At 42.6% G+C, this 27,132-nt stretch overlaps 1 protein-coding gene across 1 annotated transcript in view; it reads left to right on the top strand.

The window, feature by feature from the left end:
* SPPL3 (signal peptide peptidase like 3) overlaps positions 1-27,132 on the top strand; it is an 82,580-nt gene that overhangs the window by 42,312 nt on the left and 13,136 nt on the right. Inside the window, exons 3-6 of the mRNA XM_019506635.1 lie at positions 6,468-6,556; positions 10,534-10,653; positions 19,904-19,982; positions 20,608-20,720. Of these exons, the coding sequence (XP_019362180.1) occupies positions 6,468-6,556; positions 10,534-10,653; positions 19,904-19,982; positions 20,608-20,720 (401 nt within the window). The remainder of the gene's footprint in view (positions 1-6,467; positions 6,557-10,533; positions 10,654-19,903; positions 19,983-20,607; positions 20,721-27,132) is intronic.

The following is a 27,132-nucleotide window of genomic DNA, read 5'->3' as shown; positions in this document are numbered from 1 at the left end:
CAGTGCGGGGCAGCCATGTGGTCCCAGGCCAGAAGCCCCCATTGGGGCTGGGAGGCCTTGCTGTTGTGGGAGCCTGGGTCCTGCTGCCCTTCCCCTGGGTCCTGCTGCCTTTGATTCCTGTCATTTTTGACAGGAACCAAGGGCATAGAAATATTCATTTTCTGAATTTTTTAGGAGCCCCAAGGGTTGGATAGAATGGCCTTGCCCGCAGGCCATATTTTGCCCACCCCTACCTTAAACTATTAAGTGGTTTTAAGGCATACTGTTTCTCATTTGGGAGAAAAATAGTTCAGCCAACAGTCATACATGCTGTGTCACCTTATTTCCGTATTTTAAAACTCATTTTACTGCCTGTATTTGAAACATCCTGTGCCCAGGGTAGGGAAATACATCTTCATTAATAGTTAGTTCATTATCATCCTGTTGGTCAAACAAGCAGTTTTTTCTCATTCTGGGATTGAATATTCTGCCTCATGCATCTGAGCTATTGGATTGCAGTACATTGTGTTGATGTAAGCTCCTGGGATAGCTAACAAGATATGTTTGAAGAAAAGCTGTATTGTATGCAGTTGTGTAGTGTGTCTGTACTACATTATCTGTTCCAGGTGCCATATTACCTCAACCATAATACAAGACTGTGTTGAAGAAACGGTACATTGCAGATTTTATACTAAAGATTAAGCCATTTTCCCTTTTCCACCCCAAAATGCCCTACTGCCAATTATTTTCTGAATACATAAGTTGGCCTGTGGCTGGGCAAGGTGTACCGCTCCTTGGCCTCAGTGGGTTTTCACAGGGAGAATAACTCTTGTCCAACCAACCAGAAAACTTTCAGGAGAAAGAGTCATTCCACAATCTTTACATGGCTTCTTCCTTGTCTGGTGTTGGGTTTTGTTTTTTGGGTTTTTTTCATATTCAGAGATGCTCCCTTGAGAACTATGGCTTCTCCTCCCCCCTTTTTTGGCAGCTATACTTCAGTTAACTTTTCTTAATGTGAGAGTAGTGCAATATCTTTGTTGCATACAGCTTTTCATGCTTATTATGTAGAAGCAAAGTGGTGACTGGACAAACTACCTTGTGATTTCAGGCTTCCTCTTGTGCTGAGGGGCTGCCTCTCTTGCCAGATATTCTTCTGGATGTGAATGTTTGCTGTTTCTTGGTAGCTGGGAGACTAAAACCAACATAAACTTTTCCCAATAGTTGTGAAGGAAAAAAATGGTCTGCCCTATGTCCTATGTGAAGCTTAGCCGCTGTTGTACTGTTTGCAGTCATTTTCAGCCAGAATAAAAAGAAACTAGATGTAAAATTAATTGGGTAGTATGTTACTCTTATTTGTTTTGATCTGTACCTAGACCCTTTGTGTTAGGCTTTGCCAGGGGAATATCCTCAGGGTTCTCAGATGTGTTGAGACCTTTGGTGCTGTTTACTATTGTCAAGAAAGAGACGGCTACATCTGGTCTATAAGTTGGTATTTTGTGAGCAGTTTCAGTGGCATAGATGTAATGCCCTCTGTAATATCCTGTCAGTCCTCAGTAGTAATTGCTACTGAATGTTGTCAAGTACAAAGCATAGGTTTTGGCTCCTCCTGGTGCTATTTCTCCAGCTATTTACTGACTTGATACTGCAGCTTTTAATTAATTTAGTCCAATTAAAATCAGGCTCTACTATGCCAGGCTTCAGTTCTTGCCTCTCCCAGGGTTTGCATTGAGAGGGAATGAATGTATTATCCTTTGATCAGAGCAAGGGAGAATTTCTCAATGTATTTTGCATTTTTGCAAGAGTCTGTAGCTGAAGCTTTTAAAAAGTTGAGTAATATGAAACCCTTAGTGTCCTATGGGTATTTTTTTTCCTCCAAGTTTTCTCCGAGGCTGTGTGGCAATGGAAGTGATCCATAGTTGAAACTGAACTTCTGTACTTGTAACATGCCAGCAGCTTAGTCATTACTTTGGCCTTAGCATAACCCTACGGAAGATTTCCCTGTGGGAGGCTAAGTCATGCCTGCTTTGGAGCATGGCTTTAGAACTCCTACCAAGTTGAGCTGTTAGGATACATAAGGCAAGCAACTGTGCAGAATGCCTGCTGTTTTTCAGGTCAGAGTTTCTGGCTGACTTCTTTGGAAGTTTCCCAAAAGTTGAAAAATTACCCAGTTAAAAGAGTTTTGATTTCTGTTTCACTTTTGGTCCAACAGTGTCTCAGTTTGATTCTACATTAGAAAGCCCAGTTTATGCACTGGCTATATATTATTGATTTTTTTCAGTTTTCGAGAATTTTATAGTGGAGAACCAGGACAAATAAGAGAGCAGCAGGTGGATTTTGCTTTGTTTGGTACATAGTTGTGGCAATATCTTGACGTGAAAGCCATTTGTTTATTGGCAACAATAAGACAGCTGAAAAGCAGCTTTGTAGTTAATGCCGATTCCATATCAATTGAATGATTCTCTTTTTAACACTTAAGTTCTTATGTTCTTTAAAATACTTCCTTATCTTTTTTTGAAAATACCTTTGCTTCACATCTTCTGTGTTGCGGGAAAAGGAGTGGGGGCAAACCAAATCAAATCAGTGTGGCAAGTGCCCCAACAGAGGAGGAAGGAAGGGGCGAGAGAGCTTTAGAAAACAGGGAAGCAGACGAGAGTACAGAGCTTGAATTACTAAATGCTGTACATGGATTGCTTTTTCTTGCAGCGACTATATTTTTGCTATAGTATTCAATAAGCAAGTTTTTAAAACCAACATTTATAAAATGGCCCTGTGTTTAAGCAGGGTGGATTGATTTAACTCATGATTTAAATAATGATTTTAATCAACTTTTTTCATCTATTTAAGTTTCTAAAGAAAAATATTCTTATTAATTGATGAACTGTTAAAGCATGTTGATTTACAACTAAATAGTCTTTCCCTACATTTGGTACATTTTTTTCTACCAGAGAAGATCTGTTCTATTTACACTTCTTATTAAAGGAATTTTCTAGCTTAATACTTTCAGATTCTCATTCATTTTACTTCTTATTATGCTAGAAGGTAGTAAATGATATATTGCTTATTTACTAGATAATTGTTTTGGTCATCATTTGTATTCAACATCTGTGATGATTTTGCCGGAACTTTTGACTCAGCCCTTCAAGCAGTAATTGACCTGCTGTGCTATATTTATAAAGTTTTGGCTCAAAAGTTAGAATCAAAGATAAAACATATTTTTCTTTCTATAGATAAGCATGCAGCCTGTAAATCAGTAAGGTAGAAGTTCATAAATTGAGAACATCCTTTTTTTGTTTAAATATTTTAATAGACAATAGGTCTTAACATGTTTTGTATTCAGCTATCAGTTTAAATAGGTTCCTATTTAAAAGGGGAAAAAACTCCTTATTGAAATAAGATTCAATATATTTTAATTAAAAATCTATTTTCTATTAATTTGAAAAAAAACAAACCTACTTATTTGTATTAACCCAGTGTTTGACATGTAGTCTTTTGCAGTGTCTCAGTTTAGGCAGCTGTGATACCTGTCTTTAGCTTTCCCCCCCAAGCACCAGAGGTGGGACAGCACTGCCAGGCCAGTTTGACAAGTTTAACTCCCTAATTTTAAAGAAACAACTTATGTGGGACAGTGATATTAAATAAGGCCATATATAACTTTCATGGATTTAAATATGATTCACCAAGGAAAAACCAGCACAAAATAAGTGCAGCACAAAATTGTACAGCTACATACTGCCAGAGGTAAACCTTTTGTGCATTTGAAAGTGATAGTTTTAATGCCTGTAGTGTTGCGGAAAAGGCTAAACCCATGTTTGTCTACATCTCCTTAACTAATGCTAATTTTTTTTCCTTTTATTTCTAGTATACTTGAAATAACAAAGCTTGTTTGTTTTTGTACACTAGTAATATTGATAACATGAGTCATACCAATAAAAATGAAGCTTTATTTAAATGTTGATAAATTGTTTGTTGCTGTAGAACCAATGGAGAGCATATACAGTGCTGCTTGGTGGTTAGTTGTCTGTGGAGCAAAATGAAGTAAGTTCACAACTGGGTTGTGGATAATTTAGGTAGTGTATCAGACCAGAAAGTGTCCTTACATATTACGTTAGCGGCATTGCTGTGGCTGTCCTCCCTTCACTTCCCCTCCTGTGTACAGGAGGGATGGAGCAGCTTCTCCCTGTGTCTTTTCCAGACTAGGGTCACTTCTGGAAGGCACAGGAGCCTTTCCCCAAGGTCCATTTCTCCTGGGGACAAGCTAAGCCACAGGAAAGTGTGCAGATGTTCAGTCTCCTGAGAGAAACTCTTTTGGTTCTACTGGCAGTACATCTGTACATGGCTTAGGTAGAAGAGGATTGGACTTTCTTGTATGTTTAGTTTATCATCCAAGATAAGGCCTTCGGTGAAATTCCAGATTTTTCTAAGAAGCATTGTCAAAAATTAATAGAATCTGTTTGAGGTTAGATCAGAACGAAGGTGTAACAGCAGTGGAAATAGCCTTTCATGTTTATATCTTTGTAAACAAATATATCAAAATAGCTTCATCAAAACAAATCAAGATGAGGCTGTTACTCTTGACTTGGACCTCAAAGACAGGTCATCAGTTCCTGTGATTGGAATTTATTTAATATGATGAATTTATGACAGTGGATACAAAGTTTCTTTCCATTCTTTTATTTGTTCTGTGTGCATGGATAAAGGTAATTGTTTGTATCATTTAGGCTTTGCAGAAACTTTTTAAAGGAAGCAGGACTTTGTCCAGCAGATAATTATTTTATAAGTTAATGTTGAAATTGTAAATGCATAACAATAGTTTAAAGAGGCAGGAAATTATACATGTGGGGGGTTTTTTGTTTGTTTTTAAACAACCGCAATCTACATCAGTTACAAATTGATGAATTATGAATGATAGATTCAAGAATGGTCTTGGAGGCATATGCAGAGTGGTCATGGTGGTGTGCTTGTTTTTGTCTAGTATGTGCAGTCATGGGAAAAGTTTATGAAAAATGTAACTAGTAAAAGTTAAAAGTTAGCGCCCTTTAAAATTAACTTTGAGTTAAGTTAAAAGTTAAATATTTCTACTTTCAACTAGTTAAAAGGTAAGTTAAAAAGAGAGTAACTACTTAAAAGTTAAGTTGATTTATGAGAAATGTGTGAAACACAGTGAATTGCCTCTTAGCATCATTTTTCATTTTCAAATGCAGTGAGTGGGTTTCTTTTCCATAAGCCCACAGAATCACACTAATTTACTTGGAACTCACCCTGTTTTACCTGAAAACAATGTTATACTTGCCATACAGTTTTCAGAATAACAATTTACCAATACCTGTGTAATGTTAGAGCCTTCTCATCTCCATATGAAGTACTGTCTAAAAGTAAATGCATCATAAAAGTATACCAGAATAACAGAAAGGAGATATTCATAGCCAGGTGACAAATTAAAGTGATTTCCACAGAAAACCTCTTTTGTTACAAATTTTATTGCTCAAAAGGTAACAAAAGGATATGAAATACATCTGAATTAGAAATAATGAAAGTGTCTGAAAATCAAAATTAGACTGAAATGAGAAAATCAGTTTAAATGAGAAGAAGAATGTTCAGTTGCATAGCAGAAACCATGTAAACATGCTTATTGAACTTCAGCAAAAGTTGCATTTCAGAATTTACAATTTTCCTCTTCTGTCTTGCAAAACTAAGCTTCCACTACTGAACAATTGCGCTACATGGGCAGATGAGGGAATCCTTGTGTTACAATGGATGAATATTTTTTTCATAGTAGGTGACATCTCTGATAAGTTTCTCGCAGATGAGAAGTAATGCTCAACTTCTTGGGTCCTGGGCTGCTGGTTCTGATCTTCATTAAAATTAAAGTCATCTTCTGCTTGACCCTCACTACTTGCTCCCACTCTTATTGGGACCAGTGTCTCTGCTTGCTTGTGTGTGTTCTCTCTCCTGTAGCCAGCTGGCTGCCTTGTTGACTTCTGCAAATGCAGGGAAAATGCCAGCATGAACTAAGGAACTCTGGGACTTGTTCTTAAGAGACCATATCTCATAGGAAGGTACACTACTCTCTCTCTCTCAAAACAAGAAGTCCTAGAGTTTCAATAAAGAAATATCATTCCATGTAAGTCCTAGAGAGTGGCTGTCAGGAAAAACTCTGGGAAAGCTGGATTTCAATTTTTTAAACTTTTAACTTATACTTTAAAAAAAAAGTTAAAGTTAACCTTTTTAACTAGTTAAAGTTAAAAGTTAGCCATTTCTTTAACTTTTTAACTAGTTAATTAACTAGTTAATTCCCATGACTGTGTGCAGTATAGTACAAGAAAAATACGTGACACTTAAACATAGTATTTTTGTGTTATGGTGGAGCAGTAACAATACTATAGCTAAAGTTGCCTTAGAGTTTTTTTTTGTAGCTGTGTAACAACTGTACAACAGAACTTAATGTGGACTTCAAAATTGGTTTGTCAAGTTTCCTTTCTTTCTTTCAGGTCCCTTAATATGGACTTCGAGAATCAAGACAAGGAAAAAGACAGTAGCAGCTCAGCTGGGTCTTTCAATGGCAACAGCACCAATAACAGTAAGGACTTCTTTTTTTCTTTTCTTTCTTCCCTTATTCAGTCCAGTCTGGCCTACAGTGTACTGAACGGTAGAAGTTGTGGTGCTGTTAGGAAATCTGTGCCCACAGTTTTTTTTTAACATTCTTGCATCATTTCTATAGGTTCACAAGTTACTTGCTTTGCAGTTGGACTATGTATTATGGGAAGTGGAAGACTACCCTGCTTTGTCCTTTTGAACAATTACTGTGCATCTGGGAAAGTGAAGAAGGAATTTTGGGGTTGTTGGTTAAGCACACTAACATGTTGTTTTTCTGTCAAAATGATTAGGAATGAAGTTAACAATTTTGATATCATTTTTGTAGATACTAATTTTCTTAAAAATCATGTCAAGGGGGCTACAGCATATACTTCTATTTTGGTGTGGGAAACTGAGGCACATGCAATTTAATAGCCTTGCCCAAAGCAAAAGCAAATGTATCAAAGCCACAGTCAGAACTTAGATATTCCTATATCCCAAACTTCTTGCCATGTTTGTATTGTTTCTGTGCCATTTTATACCATACAAGGTAGCTTCTAGGTTTAAAGAAATTGGTTTTGTTAATTTTGTAAAAATTTGATTACGTGTCCTTGAGGAGGGGAAAATTATATTCATGGAATATGAGGAATATAGCCTCTTTGCCCATGAAACTGAAATTTAGTCATGGTTCAGTAATTTGAGGGTTTTGGGGAGCATGAAAATGTAAGCTAATCTGTGCAAGTTATCCATTTATTCAAACGTGAAAACATATTCCTGCACCTCGCAAGCTATATGTGCATCTTAAAACTTCATTCTTAATATCTTTTCTGCCTAAATTTGCCTGCCACAGTGTTGGATTTGTTTCTGAGCACAGTTAGAGATTAGGGTAGTTCTGCACCTACTAAATTACACTTCGTTGATTTTGTATCAGTTAAGTTATTAATTTGTCAGCAGAAACTTTGGGACTCAGTGCCCAGTAACTCAGATTTTAGATTCTTTATTAAGAAAGGATTGTCTGTTACTTGCAGTCAAACCTAAAAATTAGAGCCTGCAGTTGTGTGAAATTTGAGGGCATCGGTCAGGTTCAAGACCCAGCTTCCTCAAATATTTTTGTCAACTCTTCATTTCCAATTTTGCATTGGTCCATTTGTTTTCCTACTTCAAAGCTCAATCATTTCTCTCTCTAACTTACCTGAGCACTGCTCCTAAGTTGGTCTGTAGTTAGAGAGCTATGGGAAGAATTATTTTACCTTTTGTGCATCTAAATAGCAGCTTTCTAGTTGTGTTAGTAATATTGCTACTATGTATGGGTAGCGATACTGTTTCCCTTGGAATGTGGACATGTAAGCTTGTGCGTGTATAGACTTAACATGCATAATACAATGCACTGATTGGTCAGGGACATGGCTAAGTGCAAATCCTTGAAAAACCATGTACTGAAGAGGGAGAGAACCCTTTAATGTTTTTAGCCTCAAAAGCTGAATAGTTAGGGCACTTGTCTAGGAAGCCAAAAACATGGATTCTTGGCCCAGAAGGGGTTTGAATCTGCATGCCTGACTTCCCAGCACAGTATTTTAACCACCACACCACAAATTAGTCCCTTCTTCAGAACTCCTTTTGAAGCTGAGCCATTGCCCCTTATATTTAATTGTCATTGCAATTGTAAAATGGATAAACAGCAGTGCACTGGAGAGGTTTCTGCCCCATCAGGAGCAAGGGTCCAAATGAGATCCCAGGGGCCTCTCTCTTTCAAAGGGGCATGTTTTCACTGAGCTACATGCCCTCTAGTGTGTTCTCTTCCTCCTGCCCATGTATCTCACTGTTGTGGGCTACCAGGGGTGGGGAGTTTGGGTTTGTGTATTGCTAAACCTGTATTGTGGTGGCTAGAGCACTTTGCTGGGAAATCATAAAGATGCAGGTTCAAACCTCCTCTGTGAAAGGAGGGCATAGAACCCTGTTCTCTGGCTTTCCAGGTAATGTCCAAATAACTCAGCTGTTGGGACTAGAGCATGGGGAGGTTGTCCTCCTCCCTGTTACATTTAGTACTTGTGGGTTTCTGACTGGCTACCTTTTTGAGTTAGACACTGGTACACATCCAGAATGAGAGTGTATAGGTGCTTATGTGTAGACGCCCAGCATGTGTAGCCTGCCGCACATGCTCAGTTTATATGTACATGCTTGCACATCCACTCTGAAGTGGAAGTAGAATCACAACCTATGCATAAGTAGGGACCTACCTAACTTGAAGCAGCTGCCTTTGGATTTCACAGTCTTGCTGTGGCATTGGGCACCTTTTCTGGGGCAGAGTGCAGGGGTGGGGGATTGACATGCTTCTGGCTGAGGGACCCTGGAAGTCCTGTCCCTTCCCGGTGATTGACTGATGGCCATCATGAAAGTCGTGAAATTGCAAATATGGTAGGCTCCTATGCATAAGTGGTAAAAATGTCACTTATGCAGCTAGAAAACCACCATTTAGATGCACAAAGGGAAATGAAATTCCATCCTAAGAGTTGTTTCATACTTGACTATGATAATTGTAGTCTTGTGAAACTAAGAGCAAGCTCGTGTCTTGACTTCCTGCCTGCTGATGTACTACGTGTGAGGACAAGTCTGGACCATTCCTATAGTATTGGGGTGTCATTGATCCTGGAAAGCAATTACCATGTCACTTGAAGGTAGTTGAAAAGTCTATGTATATTCTTAATTACAAACCTGCTAATGCAATTTGATTTATTTGAAAAATGTCAGTTTGTTTTCATACTGGTAAAGTATTCTTATCGAAGTCGCAATAATTTGAAACTAGTGACTAGAGTTTTTTTGTATTTTAGTGTCCCTGAATATCCTTGCAGCATTCACACAGTTGATGTAATTTTTGAGAGACTAGTTCTTTTTGGTCTTGGACACTGTTTAAGCTTGGTATGAGTTGTGGTTGTCTCAAAGATAAGCAATTAATAATAAGTGAATTTTGATTTTCCCGTTTGGTCCATGGTGGTTGGTATCCATGTCTGTGTTAATACTATACTGCATTTATATGTATATAATATATTGCCTCTATGAAACCTGTTTTGGTGTTATGATTTTGGTTTCCATTTCTAGATCAGATTACATCTTCTAGACTACTGCACAGCAGTTGTGGTCGTGAGCTAACTGTTTACATGATGCCCAGCTCTATCATACAATATCACTGAAGTAGACCCATGATACAAGTCCTGTTCCCTTAGTGGTCATTTACTTTTCAAATCCTTTAAAACACAATTTATTCCATATACCTTTCCAAGTTGCCTTCGTCTAGGAGAATTGCCCTACCTGTTTTCAGCTGTATTTTACCATTCTTAAGGTTACTAAGGTGATCAACATGGAAACCTTCAGTCTGATCCATATTTGAAAAATCGTGCCTTCGAGTATAAAGTTTAAAGCAGGGATAGGCAACCGCCAGCATGTGTGCCAATTAGTGGCCCACAGAGACATTGTCCCTGGCAGCCCAGGAGGCATGCAAGGAAATTGTTTAAAAAAAAATGTTTTTTTAAGTTGTTGCTCTGGGCTCTCTGGAGCAGCCACAGGTCCCAGCGCTCTGGCAGGCACCAGAGGTGGAGTCAGGAGAACACAGGCGGGGACACTGTCTGTGTTCTGCTGACTCTGTCCCCAAGCTGGGCTGGGGGCACACAGCCCAGCCCAGCCCCTGGAGGGGAGCTGCAGGTGGACAGGGTCATGGTGTGGGTAGATGCTGTGGAGGGCTGCTCTGCTGGAGGCTCCCAGTGGGTGGTCCAGCTCAGGGCTTGGGCGGATGGATAGATGGATGGTGCCTCACCCCGCACAGCTCAGGAAGTAAGAGATTGGAGTGGTACTTGGGGATGGCAGGGGGCTTAATTTATGGCATACCTGCCAAGAAGGTTGGCCTCCACTGAGTTACAGGATACTGCTCTAGTGTCGGTATGATAAGGAAAGTCAAAAAACATGCCTAATTTAATTTGTTTCTTGCAGGTATCCAAACCATCGATTCTACACAGGCACTCTTCCTTCCAATTGGAGCATCTGTCTCTCTCCTAGTCATGTTCTTCTTCTTTGATTCAGTTCAAGTAGTCTTTACAATATGCACAGCAGGTAACTGCATTCTCTTCTCTTCATATAGCTCTGTCTTGAATAGAAAATGCTAATATTAATGAGTGTTACAACTAGGAATTAAAATATATTTCAGATTATCTGATGGACGTGTATAAAAACTGCACTTAATGATGTGACTAGCCTCAAAGGCTCTCTTTCCATTATTACTTAGGGAATAATAAATTTATTTAAAATAGCATATGGGGAAACAGTTTCATTTGGAAATCTGGTAAACTGATTGAACTAGGGCAAACTTAAGGAGATGTGGAAGGAATATTTGAAAATAAAATGTGCATGTGAATTATTAATTACTGTTTGTAATTGTATAACGTCTCAAAATACACACATTTTTACATACTTTTTCTTTCCCTATTTTGATTCTGATTTGCTTTCTTCAAATCTTTCAATATTTCAGGGAGCTCTTTTGGTCTATTCCCTATTATTTTGGCTGGTGGTTACCCTCAGTTACTTTGAACATTTGTAAAATTAACTCAGGTAAACATAGTAAATAAAATAAGAAACCAATATTGAGTAACCCAGTGATTTAATATTATGTGAGTGCTGCCCTTTCACATTTCCACCCATTCTGTCTGTTACTTCCTGTGGCATATTGAATAATATCTAACCTAGCCTATAATCTCCTCAGTGTAGGGATCTTATTCTTTTTATTCATTGCACTTGCAGCAAAACATTGACCTAACCCAAATTCTCTAAATTTTCCTTTGCCAATTTTATTTACTGGGTGGTTGCAGACTAATTTTTAAAATCAATGAATTGCAAGCCAGTGAGTTTGAAAAGCTGTGTTTACACACACAAACCAAGCATTTTGACTTTTTAGGGAAAACACTGCAGTTGAAGATAGCAGGATGCTTTCTACTATTCCAGTTTTGCAGAGCCTAGAAACTGTCCTCTTTCACAGTCCTGCTAATAATTCAAGTCCCCCTCATCCTACCCCTAAGTTTCTTGATGACTCATTACTATTCTGCTCCTTGAAATATACTGATGATGCAGAGAGGTGAATTTTAAATCCAGTCTTCAAAGGCTCCTTTCTTAAACTCCCATGACCCTAACACAGGGGTAGGCAACATTTTGTGGTCAGAGTGCTGAAAACCCCCACAATCCCTACCTTGGAAGGTGCCGGAGTGCTGGCATACTAGAAAAACAAAATGAGGGCAGGGGGTACATGGCAAGATGCTCTGCATGTGCCCCTTGCCCCCCAGCCCTGCTGCCCTGTGCCCCCCACCCAAAGCCCCTGCCCCCCAGCCTGGGCTCTGTGGCTGGCATCAGCTACCCAGAGCCAGGGCTGGCTGCAGCTGGGAGGCTCCAAACAGCTGTGCTGGGCTCCAGAGCCCTGGCATCAGCTCTGTACCGGCACGTACACCCGTGTATCAGAGTGGGCGGTCGGGGAGGGGCCTGAGGCAGCACAACCCCAGTCTCTCCCCCACTGCCGGCACAGAACTGGTGACTGGGCTCCAGAGCCTGACACAGCTGCTTGTAGGCAGCCTGGGCTCTGGGTAGCTGCAGCAAGCAGCAGGCAGGCTTCAAACAGCTGTACTGGTCTCTGTTGGGCTCCTCAATTCAAAAAGGATGTGGAGAAGCTTGAGAGAGTCCAGAAAAGAGCTACCCGCGTGATCAGAGGTCAGGAAAACAGACCTTACGATGACAGGCTGAGAGCCATGGGGCTCTTTAGCCTGGAAAAGTGCAGGCTCAGGGGTGATCTGATGGCCACCTACAAGTTTATTAGGGGTGTTCACCAGGATCTGGGGGAATGATTGTTCACCAGAGTGCCCCAAGGCATGACAAGGTTGAACGGTTATAAACTCCTGCAAGACCATTTCAGGCTGGACATAAGGAAGAATTTCTTCATTGTCTGAGCCCCCAAGGTCTGGAATAGCCTGCCACCGGAGGTGGTTCAAGCACCTGTATTGAAAGCCTTCAGGAGAAATTTGGATGCTTATCTTGTTGGGATCCTATGACCCCAGCTGACTTCCTGCCCCTTGGGCGGGGGGCTGAACTGATGATCTTCTGAGGTCCCTTCCAGCCCTAATGTCTATGAAATCTACAGCTCTGGCATCAGCTCCATGTTGGCAATGACTTCACGGGTACCTTCAAGTGGGTTGCACTGCCCTGCTGTTTGCCCTGAGGTGCACACAGTCGCCACCAGCATGGAGCTGATGCTGGAGCTGTGGAGCCCAGCACAGCTCTTTGCAGCCTGTCCGCTGCTTGCTGCAGCTGCCCAGAGCTCAGGCTGGCTCCAAACAGCTGCGCCGGGCTCCAGAGCCCTGCCAACACCTCTATGCCGAGAGCAGGACAGAGACTGGGGTGCGTTGCCTCAGGCCCCTCCCCCACCACCCCCTCTGACACATGGGTGCACGCACTGGTATGGAGCTGATGCTGGGGCTCCGGAGCCCGGCACAGCTCTTTGGAGCCAGCTGGCTGTGGCTCTGGGTAGCTGCTGCCAGCCACAGAACCCCAGGGCTGCTCGCAGCAGGCAGCTGGGATGCTGCAAGCCCTGCTGGGAGCAGCCTAGGTTTCAGCAGCTACCCAGAGCCGTGGCTGGCTGTGGCATGCTTAGCAAAATGGCCTTGTATGCCATGCTTGGCATGCGTGCCGGGGGTTGCCAACCCCTGCCCCATCAAGTGAGCTTATTTGGTATAAAATAGGCTAACTTTACATGTGGCTTAGGTCATATCCCTTTTCCTGAAGTTCTTGTTGCTTTATAGTATCCATATTTTTGGAGTACTCTACAGGTAAGTGAAATTTTGCCACTTTCCCCTTCTTCACTGAAGTTGTTTTATTATGTCTTAGTCTGTCCATCTTCAGAGTGTTTCTGATATTTTCAGAGTTTACTGTCATCTCCTGAAGTGTATAAAGATAGGTTTTCGTGAGACTGTATGGTGTGTGTTGGATGATGTCTGAGGTTTGTCCTCCTCCCCTGGCACTTGGACCAGGCAGGAATGCAATTTGGCAGCTGTAACTGTGACTGAGCAGCCCTCTTCCAGATCTGCTTTGCTCCCATATGGGGAGAGGGCTGGAAAAGGTTCCCTAAACATAGCCTGTCTAGTACGGTATTGTGTATTTGTTTCTGACTGGATAGCTGCATCCAGTGGGAATCACTTTTACTGTAGTTGAAAATACCAGTGAAGATGCACTATCCTTTTTTGGGACCTGGAACATCAAGACTTTCATGGACAATCGTAGCACTGAATGCCCAGAGTATCGCAGTGTAATCGTGGCCTGAGAACTCTGGTGGCACAACATCGATGTAGGTGCACTGAGCGAGACCCAGCGAGCAGGAGATGGGCAGCTCAAAGAACATGGAGGTGGCTGTACCTTCTTCTGGACGGGTAAACATGAAGGAGAAAGCTGACTTTGTGATGTTGGTTCTGCCATTAAGAATGAACTCATAAACCAACTGATTGAGTTCCCCATCAGAATTAATGAGCAACTTGTTACTCTCTGTCTTAAACTGGCAGAGCCAATATGCATATGCCCCAACTCTTGTTGCCACCAGTGAAACCAAGAAGGAATTTTACGCCAACCTTGACCATATCCTTTTTGACATTCTAGAAGGAGAAAGACTTATTCTTCTTGGTGATTTCAATGCCAGAGTTGAAAGGGACTCTAGCCTCTGGATTAGAACCAGCAGCAAGGAAGGAGCAGGAAAGGTCAATTCCAGTGGCAATCTCCTCTTGAACAAATGTGTGGAACATGGACTTGCTATCATCAGCACCCTGTTTCACCAGAAAAACAGGCACAAGACATCTTGGCAACACCCACGGCACTTGATTGACTCTGTCATTGTCCTTGCCCGGGATTGCATAGATGTCTGCAGCATCCCAGCTATACTAGGAGCTGACTGCTGGACTGATAACAGAGTCATCCGCTCAGTTATCTCACTCAAACTGTCTCCCAAATGATAGCTGCAGCAGAAGCAATGCCAACAGAAGATCAGTGTTGAAAAACTCAAGGACCCAATCAAGTGAGACTTCTTCCACCAGTGCATCAACGAAAAACTGGTGAATTCCAATCGACAACAATAGGAGGATGTCAGCAGCACACGGGGTGCCCTCAAGGCCACCGTCATCAGTGCCTGTGAAGAGACGCTTGGGTTCTCCACCAGGAAACATCAAGACCTGGTTTGATGAGAACTATCAGAAGATCCAAGAGTTGATTGATTACAAGCTCAAGACCTTTTGCACTTGGCAAAATGACACCAACTCCAAGGAAAAGAAATTGAATCTCCGACAAGCCAGGGCAGAGGTCCAAAGGAGGACCCACGATAAGAAGACAAGGCTAAAGAGATTCAACATCTTTCTGACATCCATGACATGCATGGTGTTTTCAGTGTCACCAAAGACATCTATGGTCCCACCACTCAGGGACCAACCCCCTTGAGACCTAAGGATGGGAGAGACCTGATCATGGAAAGGGGAGCCATCAATGCCCATTGGAAGGAGCATTTTGAAGACCTTTTCAATCAAGGCTGTGCTGTTAACAAGAACGTTCTCAACTCCATCCTACAACACCCAGTCAGATATCATCTTGGGAATCCTCCCAAACCTTGACAAGGTGAGGAAAACCATCAAGCAGATGAAGAACAACAAAGCATCAGGAGCAGATAGAATCCCTGCTTAAACCTTCAAACAGGGAGGAAAGGAGTTCACATCACAGCATAATGCCCTCATCTTAAGGATCTGGAATGATGAGGAAATCCCAGACCACCTCGCGGACACTGTGATTGTGTTAATCTTCAAGAAAGGAGAGAAGTCCAGCTGTGGATACTGCAAAGGGATCACCTTGCTGTCTACCACAGGAAAGATCATTGTGAGAACCCTCCTGAACTGTCTCTTCACTTACTGAAGAGCTCCTAGAATCTCAGTGTGGGTTTAGGTCATCAAGAGGCACACCTGACATCATCTTTACAGCTTGCCAGCTGCAGGAGCAATACCGGGAGCAATATAAGCCTCTCTACATGGCCTTCTTTGACCTCATAAAAGCTTTAGACTCTCTTAGCTGAGAAGTCTTCACAGACAAGATCAGCTCCCAAACTACTGAACCAGACAGCACAGTTTGGGGAGAAGGAGAGCAGCTCTCAGTGGTGAAATAACAGGTTAGGGACTATTTAGAAAAGCTGGACGTTTATATGTCCATGGAGCCAGATGCAGTGCATCTGAGGGTGCTGAGGGATTTGGTGGATGTGATTGCAGAGCCACTGGCCATTATCTTTGAGAACCTGTGGTGATTGGGGGTGGTCCCAGACAATTGGAAAGGGGTAAATATAGTAGGGGTGCACTGATAAAGGGTTTTTTTTTTTTTGTCTGATACTGATGCTTGATTGGCCAGTGATATTGGCCAATACCAATCTGATTGACGATGTACAGCCCGGCAGCTTAGAGAGCAGAGTCTGGCCAGTATGTCTGCGGGGGGAAGGGAAAGGGCATGGAGGGAAGCCTCCCATGGTGAGGGAGGGATTGGGGCTGGGGCAGGGGCAGGTGCTGCCCAGTCAGGGCGGGTTGGAGCACAGGATGGAGACGCAAGCAGTTTGTCTGGAGGGCATGGGGAGGGGGAAGGGCAGATAATGGCTGTTGTGTGTACCTCCATGGGAGGCATGAGGGGCATGTGCCTCCGCAGATCCGTGTGCAGGGTGAAGGTATGCTTCCAACAATGGGCTTGGGGCCAGGAGCTACCCAGGCCTCTTTCCAGTACAGGGGGCTGGGATGTGGCTGCACATGGGGTGGATGACAGCGGTGCTGGGACGGAGGTGCTACAGGGCGGGCTACAGCCACCCCAGAATTTGCCATAACCACCCCATAACCCCTTTCCCAGCACTGCCACCATCCACCCCACACCTGCCTACCCTGAATGCAGTCCCAGCCCAGTGCCCACAGCAGACAGCCCATCCTTGATCTGCGAACATATCCGGGGGACACATGCCCCTTATGCCTTCCCTGGGGGTGGGTACAATGGCAGGAGCTGCCACTCCCCTTTTTTGCCCCCCTGTGAACGAGCCACCCGCAGCTTCATCCTGCACCCTGCCCTGCTCCACCCTGGCTGGGCAGCCCCTGCCCCAGCTCCGCTCCCTCCCTCACCCTGGGGGCCTTGATCTTCCCTCCCCCATGCCCTTCCCCCCACATACTTACCAGCTGGACACTGCTTTCCAAGGTGCCTGGCTGCATTTCTGGCCATATACATGCTGCGGCTGCACGCAGCATTTATTGGTGACCTTATTGGCCACGTTGGCCAAAAAAAGCTGTTTGCCGATCATGTCAATTTTCCTTTTATCAGTACTGATACGATATGGACCGATTATATCGGTGCTCCTCTAAAATATAGTGCCCATCTTTAAGAAAGGGAAGAAGGAAGATCCAGGAAACTACAAACCAGTCATCCTCACCTGAGTCCCCAGAAAAATCATGAGTCCTCAAGGCAGAGTTGTCCCTAGGGGTGTGCAGGGCCTGGGGCATATCAGCCCATGTGGGACGGTGTGGGGGGAAGGCAGCTGGAGTGGGCAGTTGACAGCACACCGCAGCAGTTCCTTATGACACTGTCTGCAGGGCCTGGGGTGATCGCAGGTGACAGGTGATTTGATAACAGCCTTTTCTATCTGAAAGTGGTTCCAAGGAGGATGGAGTCGGACTGTTCTCAGTGTTGGCAGATGACAGAACAAGGAGCAATGGTCTCAAGTTGCAGCAGGGGAAGTTTAGGTTGGATATTAGGAAAAACTTTCTCACTAGGAGGGTGGTGAAGCACTGGAACGGGTTACCTAGAGAGCTGATGGAATATCCATCCTTGGAGGTTTTTAAGGCCTGGCTCAACAAAGCCCTGGCTGGAATGATCTAGTTGGGGATGGTCCTGCTTTGAGCAGGGGGTTGGACTAGATGACCTCCTGAGGTCCCTTCCAACCCTAGTTTTCTATGATTCTGAGTGTTGTGGAGAATCCTTCTGAAGTACAAATATCCATTGGAATTTGTCACCATTCTCTGCCTGCTCCATGATGGAATGTGTACAGTGGTTCTCAGTAATGGATCCAGCACAGATTTTTTTGAGGCTAACATGGGAGTTAAGCAAGGCTGCAGCCTTGCTCCAACACTCTTCTTAATAGTCCTTGCCACGATGCTACACCTGACCAGCAACAAGCTTCCAGCTGGAGTGGAGCTCAACTGCCAAATGGATGGTAAGCTGTTTAGCCTTAACTGACTCGGTCAAAATCAAGACCATCCCGACCTCAGTTATTGCGTTCCAGTACGCTGATGATGCTGTAGTATGTGCTCACTTGGAAGCAGGCCTTCAGGCAATCGTTGATATCTTTACTGAGGCTTACAAGAAAATGGGACTGACACTTCACATTCAGAAGACTAAGGTCCTCCACCAGCAAGCTCTTAATGAACAGTCCCTAGCTCCAGTAATCCAGATCCACGGTGAGACTTTGGAGAACGTTGAGTATATCCTGTACCTCAGAAGCCATCACTCACAGAAGGCTGACGTATCGAACATGACCTCAAATGTGCAGGTGGAGCCTTTGGACTGTTGAAGAAACAGGTATTCAAAGATCATGACATTAGATCCAAAACTAGGCTCATAGCTTATCAAGCAGTCGTGATTCCCACCTTGCTGTATGGAGCTGAGACATGACCAACATACAGGAGACACCTAAAATTGTTGGAGAAGTATTATCAATGCTGCCTGCGGAAGATCTTCCAAATCCAGTGGTAAGAGAGACATGCCAACATTAGCATCCTCCTGCAAGCAAACACCACAAGTAGTGAGGCGGTGGCTATCCAATATCAACTTCATTGGACTGGCCACATTATCTGGATGTCTCCAGACTCCCAAAGCAAGTTTTATTCTCCCAGCTCAGCTGAGGCATACACTCAAGAGAAAGCATTTTAGGGACATCCTCAAGGCCAACTTAAAATAAATGCAACATTTATGTCAACTCATGGGAGACTGTTGCCCAGGACCATCCCAAATGGAGGAAGTCTGCTGCAGGGATTTCAGTTCTTTGAAACTTTGTGACAACAACAGAAGATGGAAAAGTGGGAGCAGCTGAAACAGCGTGTCATGGATCAAATCAAGAATCCAGCACAACCCTACATGAAAACACACATCTGAGCTGCAGTAAAATCTGTCAATTGGGTAGGCCTCATCAGCCATCTGTGGTCACGCAGATAAGACAGTCATGGAAGACAGTCATCCTCGACTGTGAGGAATTGTTGAAGAAAAGTTTATCCGAGTTGGGCATTCATAGGTTTTTATAATCTATTTCCTTTCTTGTTGAAAACTTAAGGAAAATATTTGAATCATCTGTGTGGGTTGCTAAAATATTTGACCTGTTTTAAATTCCCAGTTTCTCCTAATTCATTTAAGCTGTACTTCAAAGGTTTCTTTCATTTTTATAATGGGTAAAGATTACAAGTGACATGTGGAAAAGAAGAAAAAAAAAGTAACTTCATCTATGTTCAGAAACGCACACCCAGATTGTCCTAAATGTTGCTAGAATAACTAAGACTTGCAGGAAGATGCTGATACTAAAATTAGAATGTACCTCTTGTGTAGTTGATTTGGTAACTTTTACTGCAAAATACTGACTCACAGCAGATGGGAAGATTTTGCTGATAATATAAAATATCCTCTTAAAGTATGTTTTGAGGACAAGGTTGAGTGAAGCAGTGTAGCTGAAAATAGTTTGCTGGCAAATCTAGGCCTGATTTAGAACAGTTTCTGTACACACCTGAGCTGCTTTACCTGTGTGAATAGTGTTATTGAACTTAAAGCAGCTATTCCTGTGTTCCAATAATTCATGTCGTAATGTGGTCTATGATGATAATGCTGTGGTTTTCTGAGGATTTCTTAACTGAATTGTGTTGTATACGGTATTTCCTTTTGATAGACTGCTGGAATACTTGGACACAGCATTTTGTCTTTTTTAAACATGGTCTCAAGTGACCCAAGAACAATTAAGAAAGATTGCAGTCTGTATTGTTTTGCTTTATGAGGGTCTCTTTAAAAGTATAATTGTCGCTTATAACTTACTGAAACATGGAATTTCTATACATTTTATTTAAAAAAAAAGTTTTACAGAGGAAATCTTACAGTTAATAGGTCTTAATCTGATTTTCTTTTTTCAGTATATGATATTGCATTTATTAATAAGATATTGACACAGCTTTCTCAGATTGGAAGGTTTGTTCACATACAGTAGAAAATGGATCTGAATGCACTAATATTACTTCTCTTTTTTCTTTAGTCCTTGCAACAATAGCCTTTGCTTTCCTTCTACTCCCAATGTGCCAGTATTTAACACGACCTTGTTCGCCTCAAAACAAGTAAGGACTTGAGAAGTCTTGGGGGGGTTTTGCATGCCACACTTTGTTTTAATGGAAATTATTTTAACAGAGCTTTCTGTTACTAGTACTAGCCTTAAGGTCTTTAGTGCTGGCGTTTGTATTCTCTGTGCCAAAATCATGTTCCCACTTTGAAGCTAGGAATTAGAGTGTCTGCCAATCACACCTTTACCAGCTTAGGAAATGTGATACTATTGCTTGGTATTTTCACCACACTTGCTTTTTAGAAGTTTGCCTTGTTTTGCCTGAAATTTCACTGTTTGGTAGTTGGAATTGGACTTTCATGTTTGGTTATTGGGGTTGTATTATGGTTAATAACTGGTATATTCATAGATTAGCTACCATGAAATAACCACCATTGTATAAATGATAGTTGATGTTTAATGAATTATTTTAAAATGAGTTCTTGGCCTCATGAACAGGAGTCCCCATTATAAAACTGTTGTCTAATTTAGAACCCATTAATAGTGACCTTGGTAACAGCCTCAAGAGAGAAGGGCAGAAGTTTACAAGAATATAGACATTCTGGTTTTTGTTTTTAGATTGTTTCTTTTGTTTGAATAGGAACTACTAAAATGTCTAGTTTAATATTGTATGTTGTTTCCAGGATTTCCTTTGGCTGCTGTGGACGTTTCACTGCTGCTGAGCTGCTCTCATTCTCCCTATCTGTCATGCTTGTCCTTATATGGGTCCTAACTGGCCATTGGCTCCTCATGGATGGTAAGTATATAATGTGGACCACTCCTAATTTGTGTGGTTACTGACCAAGCCAAACACCTGGTAAAATTGGCTAGCATTGATGCCTTGCAAAGTTAAAGGAATGAAGTGGTAGACTCCACTTAATAAATTTCTTTAAAATACTGTATTTTCTTGAATATGTGATGACACTGAATATAAGACTCTCCAATAATTAAATATGGAAAAGTTATACATTTGGTATAATTTTCCAGGTATAAAATCTTGACTATTGGAGTTTTGTCTTGAATTTCTCCCTTCCCACTGCTACAGGAGGGGAAATAAATCTTGTGGAGGGTCAGGGCTGGATCTGGCCTTCCCTTTGCCCTCTACCTCTCTCCCCACCCTCCCACAACTTTTGCCCTGCAGGCCCTTTCCCCTTTCTTACTGTCAGACTCTACTCTCCCTGAGCATGTGGAAGTGAGGAACAAATTTAAAACCCCTGACCTTGAAGTAAACACAGCTGTAGCAATTTGCATATAGCACCTATAGACTTGGGTCACCCAGAATTGATGCATTTTACCTTTTTTGAAACTGCTGCAAGTTTTAACACAGTTACTCCTTATGGCACAGTAAACTCAATTTTAAGCAGCACATTTATGCCTACTCAGAGTACAAACTGATATTAATCCAAATCAAAAGGCTCATGATTTACTATATAGTTTGTTGGGTTCACTGGGTTAGGCCCCAGCATTTCAAACCATGGTGACCCCACAGCTTAGTGTGTGTGTGTGTGTGCGCGCGCGCACACATGCTACAGATGACCTCCCCCACTGCCCTGCCAAGGATTTGTATGTTAATGAGCCCTCCTGATGATAGCTGGCTTCTCATGAGTCCTGGGATCCTCCAGAAACTTGTATGCAGATAAGGCATAGGGCAACCTGATCCAGCTTCACCTCATGGAGGGCAGGGCCACACTGATCATATGCAACAGGCTGAGAGAGGGGCCCACAGGTGGATTCTGGGTACACTGTTTGGCACCCCATTTGGTGATGCTTGCCAGACATTTAAGGCTGGTGAAGAAACAGAAATTATTGGAAATGGGAAAGAAAGGTGCAGCTCAGCTGTGGAAGTGAAGAAGTTGCAATGTATGCTGTGTAGTGGCTCATCATGACTTGAAAAAGAGTCAGTGGTGAGGGAGAGTGCCCTAAATGGGCACTACCATAGGTCCTATTCAGATGGATTGCACTAACCTACTTACCTGGCAAGGGACATACCATGAGGTGGCTTTTGTCCCAGATGGTTTTACTTACCTGGCAAGGGTCATGCCCTTCTTCTTGGCCTTGAATGTCTTGGTGTAGTTAGAGGATAAACGCCTGTGGCTTGCATTATAGGCAGGCTGACCCCTGCAAGAGTCTCTAAATGTTTACAAATGTGAGGATCTCAGCTACACAATTTATGGTGATGGGGGATTGCTCTGGGGCTTTCCCCTTGGCTTGCTCCTTCAGCCTTTTGGCTAGGGTCAAGTGAGACTAGGGAGCATCTGAATTCCAAGGCATCTAAGGTTGGGGCTTGCATGTAGGATGCTTGCATGGATTTGGGGAGTATCTGAAGCCCCAGGCTGAAGTCTGGGAGGTAGAATAATTGCCGGTGGTAGTGCCACACAGGTATGAACAACTGAGCTGTTTAAGTTGATATAATTCAGAATTGAATTGGTCTGAGACAACATTTAAAAAAAATAGTGTTAGGTTCCCATCAGCATCTCAGCCTTTTGGCAAAGATCAAGCGGTTTTGGCACCAAGGAGAGGGTTTCAGGGCTGGCTCTGGCCTTCCCAGTGCTGACCTGATATTATTGCAGTACCTCCAGGCCTGGTGCTAGTTCCCTATGGAAGGAGGTGGGGGAAGGGGGGAAAGGTTCCCATCACCATTTTTGGCATCAGCAGAGGGTGTTGGAGCTTACTCCAGCTTCTCCAAGTGCTGGCCTGGTATTGGAGTACCTCTAGGCCTGGTGCTTGTTCCCTTCTGGGGAAGCAACTATCTGCCTTTTTTTAAGGGGCACGCAAAAAAGAAAAAAAAAGTTTACATCAGCATGTTGACCAATACGGTTTATGCGTTTTAGTTATGCTCACTGTTGGCTATATTTAATCAACTTTATAGTTGGTTTCCATTATTGAGCACATGCTAGGCAATGTATTTAATGTGGTTTCCTTGTATGCCAATGTAAGACAAGGGGCTTCCCCCCCATGTTGATTTGGGTAGGAGGGACCTCATCTTGTATTTCATTTGAGTAAATATGGTATGTGGTAAGGTAGTGCATATAATCTGTACTGCAATTGCAGTTGTTCCACTAACTTGCTTAGTGGTGTGCTCTTCTACTTCAAAACAGGGCTCTTCTAAGTAACCCCTCTAACCAAGAATTCCTTTGTACTGTACTTGGGTTAGAGCAAGAAATATCTTTGTGGGAAGCAAAACAAGCAGCTTTACATCGTAGCAAGCTAGTTCTAGCTGTAATGGAAGTATTCTGTTGTGTATGAGGAAAAATAGATTTCTCTGTGCCTGTCCTGTGCCAGCAGGTGGTTTTTGTGCTGTGCTGGCTTACAGTATTAAAAATCTAGTGCCAGTGTTAACGGTTATGGAAGAATTCTGCTCAAATATGTAATTGAGAACTCCACACAGAATTCGTTCCTCCTTCCTTCTGTTTATTGGGTATATTGCATTTTCAGTGGCTCTGATTTGGAGAAAATTATACAGATTAAGTGACGATCCCAAATGATTTTGTGTGATAGTCATTTAACTGGTTACTATGTGAACATTTCCTGCTACTGAAGAAACCTAGGGTATGTGTATGTATGTAAATATATATTCATTAATGATTTGTTGGATGGGATTGAGTGCAGATGGGACCAAGTTGAGTGGAGTTGCAGATGCACTGGAGGGTAGGATTAGGATCCAGAATGACCTTGTAAACTGGAGAAATGTTCCAGAACAAAAAGTCAAATGAAATTAATTAAGCACAAGTGCGAAGTCCTGCATCTGGAACAGAACAATCACATGCTGAAATACAGCCTTGGGAATAACTGGCTAGGCCACAGGACTGAAGAAAAAGATTTGGGGGTTCTAGTGCACTGTAAACTGAATACAAATCAACAGTGAGCTCTTGTTGAAACCCCCCCCCCCAATAGTTTACTGGGTTCTATTAACAGGAGCATCACCTCCAAGTCAAAGGAAGTGGTTCTGCTCTGCTCTGCTCTGCTCAACACTGGAAAGGCCTCATCTAAACTAGTATGTCCAAGTGTGATGCCTCCAAACTGAACAAAGATATGGACAAATTTGAGTCTAGCAGAGAACAATGAAAATTGGTAGAGGCATGGAAACATGATGTATGAAGAAAGACTGTTTATTTAGTCTGAAGAAGAGAAGGGACATTTGATAATAGTCTTCTGATACTTGAAAGGTGAGGGTGGTGACATCTTGTTCTCTGTGACCACAGGGGATGGGGCAAGGAGCAGTGGTTTAAAATTGCAGCAAGGGAAATTGAGGTTAGATATTAGGAGAAACTTTTTTGCTATGCGATTGGTTTATGCATTGGAAAAGGCTACCCGGCTTGTGAAATCTCCATCCTTGAAAGTTTATTAAGAGCAGGTTAGACCAACATTTGTTTAGGATAGTTGAGCAGGGGTGGGGATTGGACTGATGAGCTCCTGAGGTCCCTCCTAGCCCAGTGTTTCTGTGACTGTGGTTTATGCAAACAGGTTACCACAGGGTAAGATGTGTGTACTGACAGCTTGCCTGCTGCTCTTCAGTAATTGCTCATGTGCAATTTTTTTACTCCATAATAAATACCAGGTAGCTTGTCACATACTTATATTAGATGACATGCTCTAAATTCAGACCAAAGCTGGTATCACAGTAATTTTAATCTTTAGCCATACCCATAGACTCTGTTTGAGCCTTTACTTGATAATATTTTCTAAAGCCAGTAGACCTGACTTAGTATTTTATGTAGGTTTAGAAAGATATTCTCAAACCTCTGGAGCATGGATCACATCTTAATAGATACATTGCTCCCTTGTATATAATTTAATGGAATGCTACCGTATGCATTTGTCATAGAATAACATGCTTGTGGCAACTGCAGCTGTGGAAGAGCTAGAAAAGTTATTTAATGTGTCTATAGTTATCTTTCAATGCAGCTTAGCAGCTGGAAACAAGGATGAAAGTTAACACTATGCAAGCAGATAGCTTTTGTGGGCTACAGAATCTTTCCTGTAGTCCACAACACAGTTTAAGAAAACCTTTCTCAAAAGGAAGATTTAATCTCTGTAAGTGTACATTGTGAAATGGCGTGGAGATGGGCTGTAACAAGTGTTTATCAGAAAGAGAGATATTTAATACCTCCTCAGACAAAAGATTAAAATCTCATTGCTGCTACTGTGATTACATTGCCTAAATCTCATCTAGTGGAGTGCTTTCTTGATCAGGAAGCCGTGGAATTGAGCTTGGCCTTATAACATCTTTCAAAGGCAGCTTTGTTTTGTAGCTGGTTTTTGCACTTCTGTTTGATTGCTTTTGAATTGATGTATGTAGAATATGGCACTACAGGTTAGGCTGCTTAATGAAACTGTCCTTCTTTAAGTGCAGAATTAGTTTTTTAAGATATGTAACTTTTGCCCTACAGCTGACAAGCATGCCGCCTCTTTGGTAAATTGAAATCCACCTAAACAAATTCTTAAGAGGCAAGATGTTTGAAATAATTGTGTGTTCAGTGAGATCTTTTTATATGATTGTGTATTTTATAATATGAGACCAAAGTTGAAATTCTCTACAGTCATCAAGAAAGTACCCTCAAGAACTGTGCAAGTGGAATAGTGGCAGATGATCTTAAGAAAAGGAAGGGGACAGATATATAAGAACCTATTATTTTTGTGCTGTAAGCTTGAAACTCTTGCTGTTTTGATGACCCAGTTCTCACTGTGTTGATTCCTTCTGCAGAAGACAGGCTAATGCAAGAGCAACTAGCTTTAGTTTATCTGAAACTAGCTTTAATTTTTGTGTGCAAGATGATAGAATCAATAAACTGCTTTAGTGAACTAGACTAGTAGCTGTCTTAGGTATTCAGTAGAACAAGGTGCTAGATTTGGGAAGGTAGTTGTCCCTGAGGCCCCATGCTATGAGTGTTAATTCATTGAGGACAGCTATCTTAATGAAAGAAACATAACTTTGTATCACAGGACATTGGTGAGACACAGCATAGGCCTTCTCTGGCAAAATTCTCAATGATGCATAAACCAAAGTTACTGGGTAATGTGGGGCCTCTGCAAGACACGGTAGGAATTCTGGTTGTCACACCAGACAACAAAGCTAACCTATTTAACGATTTCTTTGCTTCCATTTTCCTGAGCAGGGACTGGATCACCCCCCACACCACCGGGACCCCCGCAGGCCGCAGGGGAGGTACACCCATGCCTAGGTTCAGTAAGGATCTAGTCAGAAAACTTCTGGTGGGACTAGATGTGTTCAGATCAGCTGGTCCTGACGATCTCCACCCCAGAGTGCTGAGCAAATTAGCAGAGGTCATTGCGGGACCCCTGGCACAGCTTTACAAGCACTCCTGGTGCTCTGGTGTGGTGCCAGAGGACTGGAAGAGAGCCAGTGTGGTTCCCATTTTCAAAAAAGGGAGAAGGAGGACCCAGGAAGCTATAGGCCAGTTAGTCTTACCTTGGTCCTGGATAAGCTTTTTGAGAGAATTATCCTGGCACATGTCCACGAGGGACCAGCAGAGGAGATTATGCTTAGGGGCAACCAACATGGGTTCATTAGAGGCAGGTCCTGTCAGACCAACCTGGTGGCCTTCTATGACCAGGTCACCAAATCCTTAGATTCAGGGGTAGCAGTGGATGTAGTTTTTCTGGACTTTAGGAAGGCCTTTGGCATTGTCTCTCACCCCGTTCTCTTTAAAAAAAACTAGGAGACTGTGGTGTCGATACCTACACAGTCAAATGGATCACGAGTTGGCTGGAGGGCCGCACCCAGAGTGGTGGTGGATGGGTCGTTTTTGACTTGGAGGGATGTGGGCAGTGGGGTCCCCCAGGGCTCAGTCCTCGGGCCCGCGCTGTTCAACATCTTCATCAGTGACTTGGACGAGGGGGTAAAAAGCACCCTGTTCAAATTTGCAGATGACACTAAGATGTGGGGGGATGTGGGCACACTAGAAGGGAGGAATAGGTTGCAATCGGATCTAGACAGGTTACAAGGGTGGGCGGATGAGAACAGGATGGGTTTCAACACTGACAAGTGCAAGGTGCTGCGCCTGGGGAGGAAGAACCAGCACCAAACCTACAGGCTGGGGAACTCCCTTCTTGTCAGTGCAGAGAGAGAAAAGGATCTTGGAGTCATGATTGATGCCAGAATGAACATGGGCCGACAGTATGGGTCAGGAAGGCCAACCATACCTTGT

This window comes from Gavialis gangeticus, unplaced genomic scaffold (assembly GCF_001723915.1).
Source record: "Gavialis gangeticus isolate Ggan-Ray unplaced genomic scaffold, GavGan_comp1, whole genome shotgun sequence".
NCBI classification, from domain to species: domain Eukaryota; kingdom Metazoa; phylum Chordata; order Crocodylia; family Gavialidae; genus Gavialis; species Gavialis gangeticus.
This window is presented reverse-complemented; position numbering and strand designations above follow the sequence as displayed.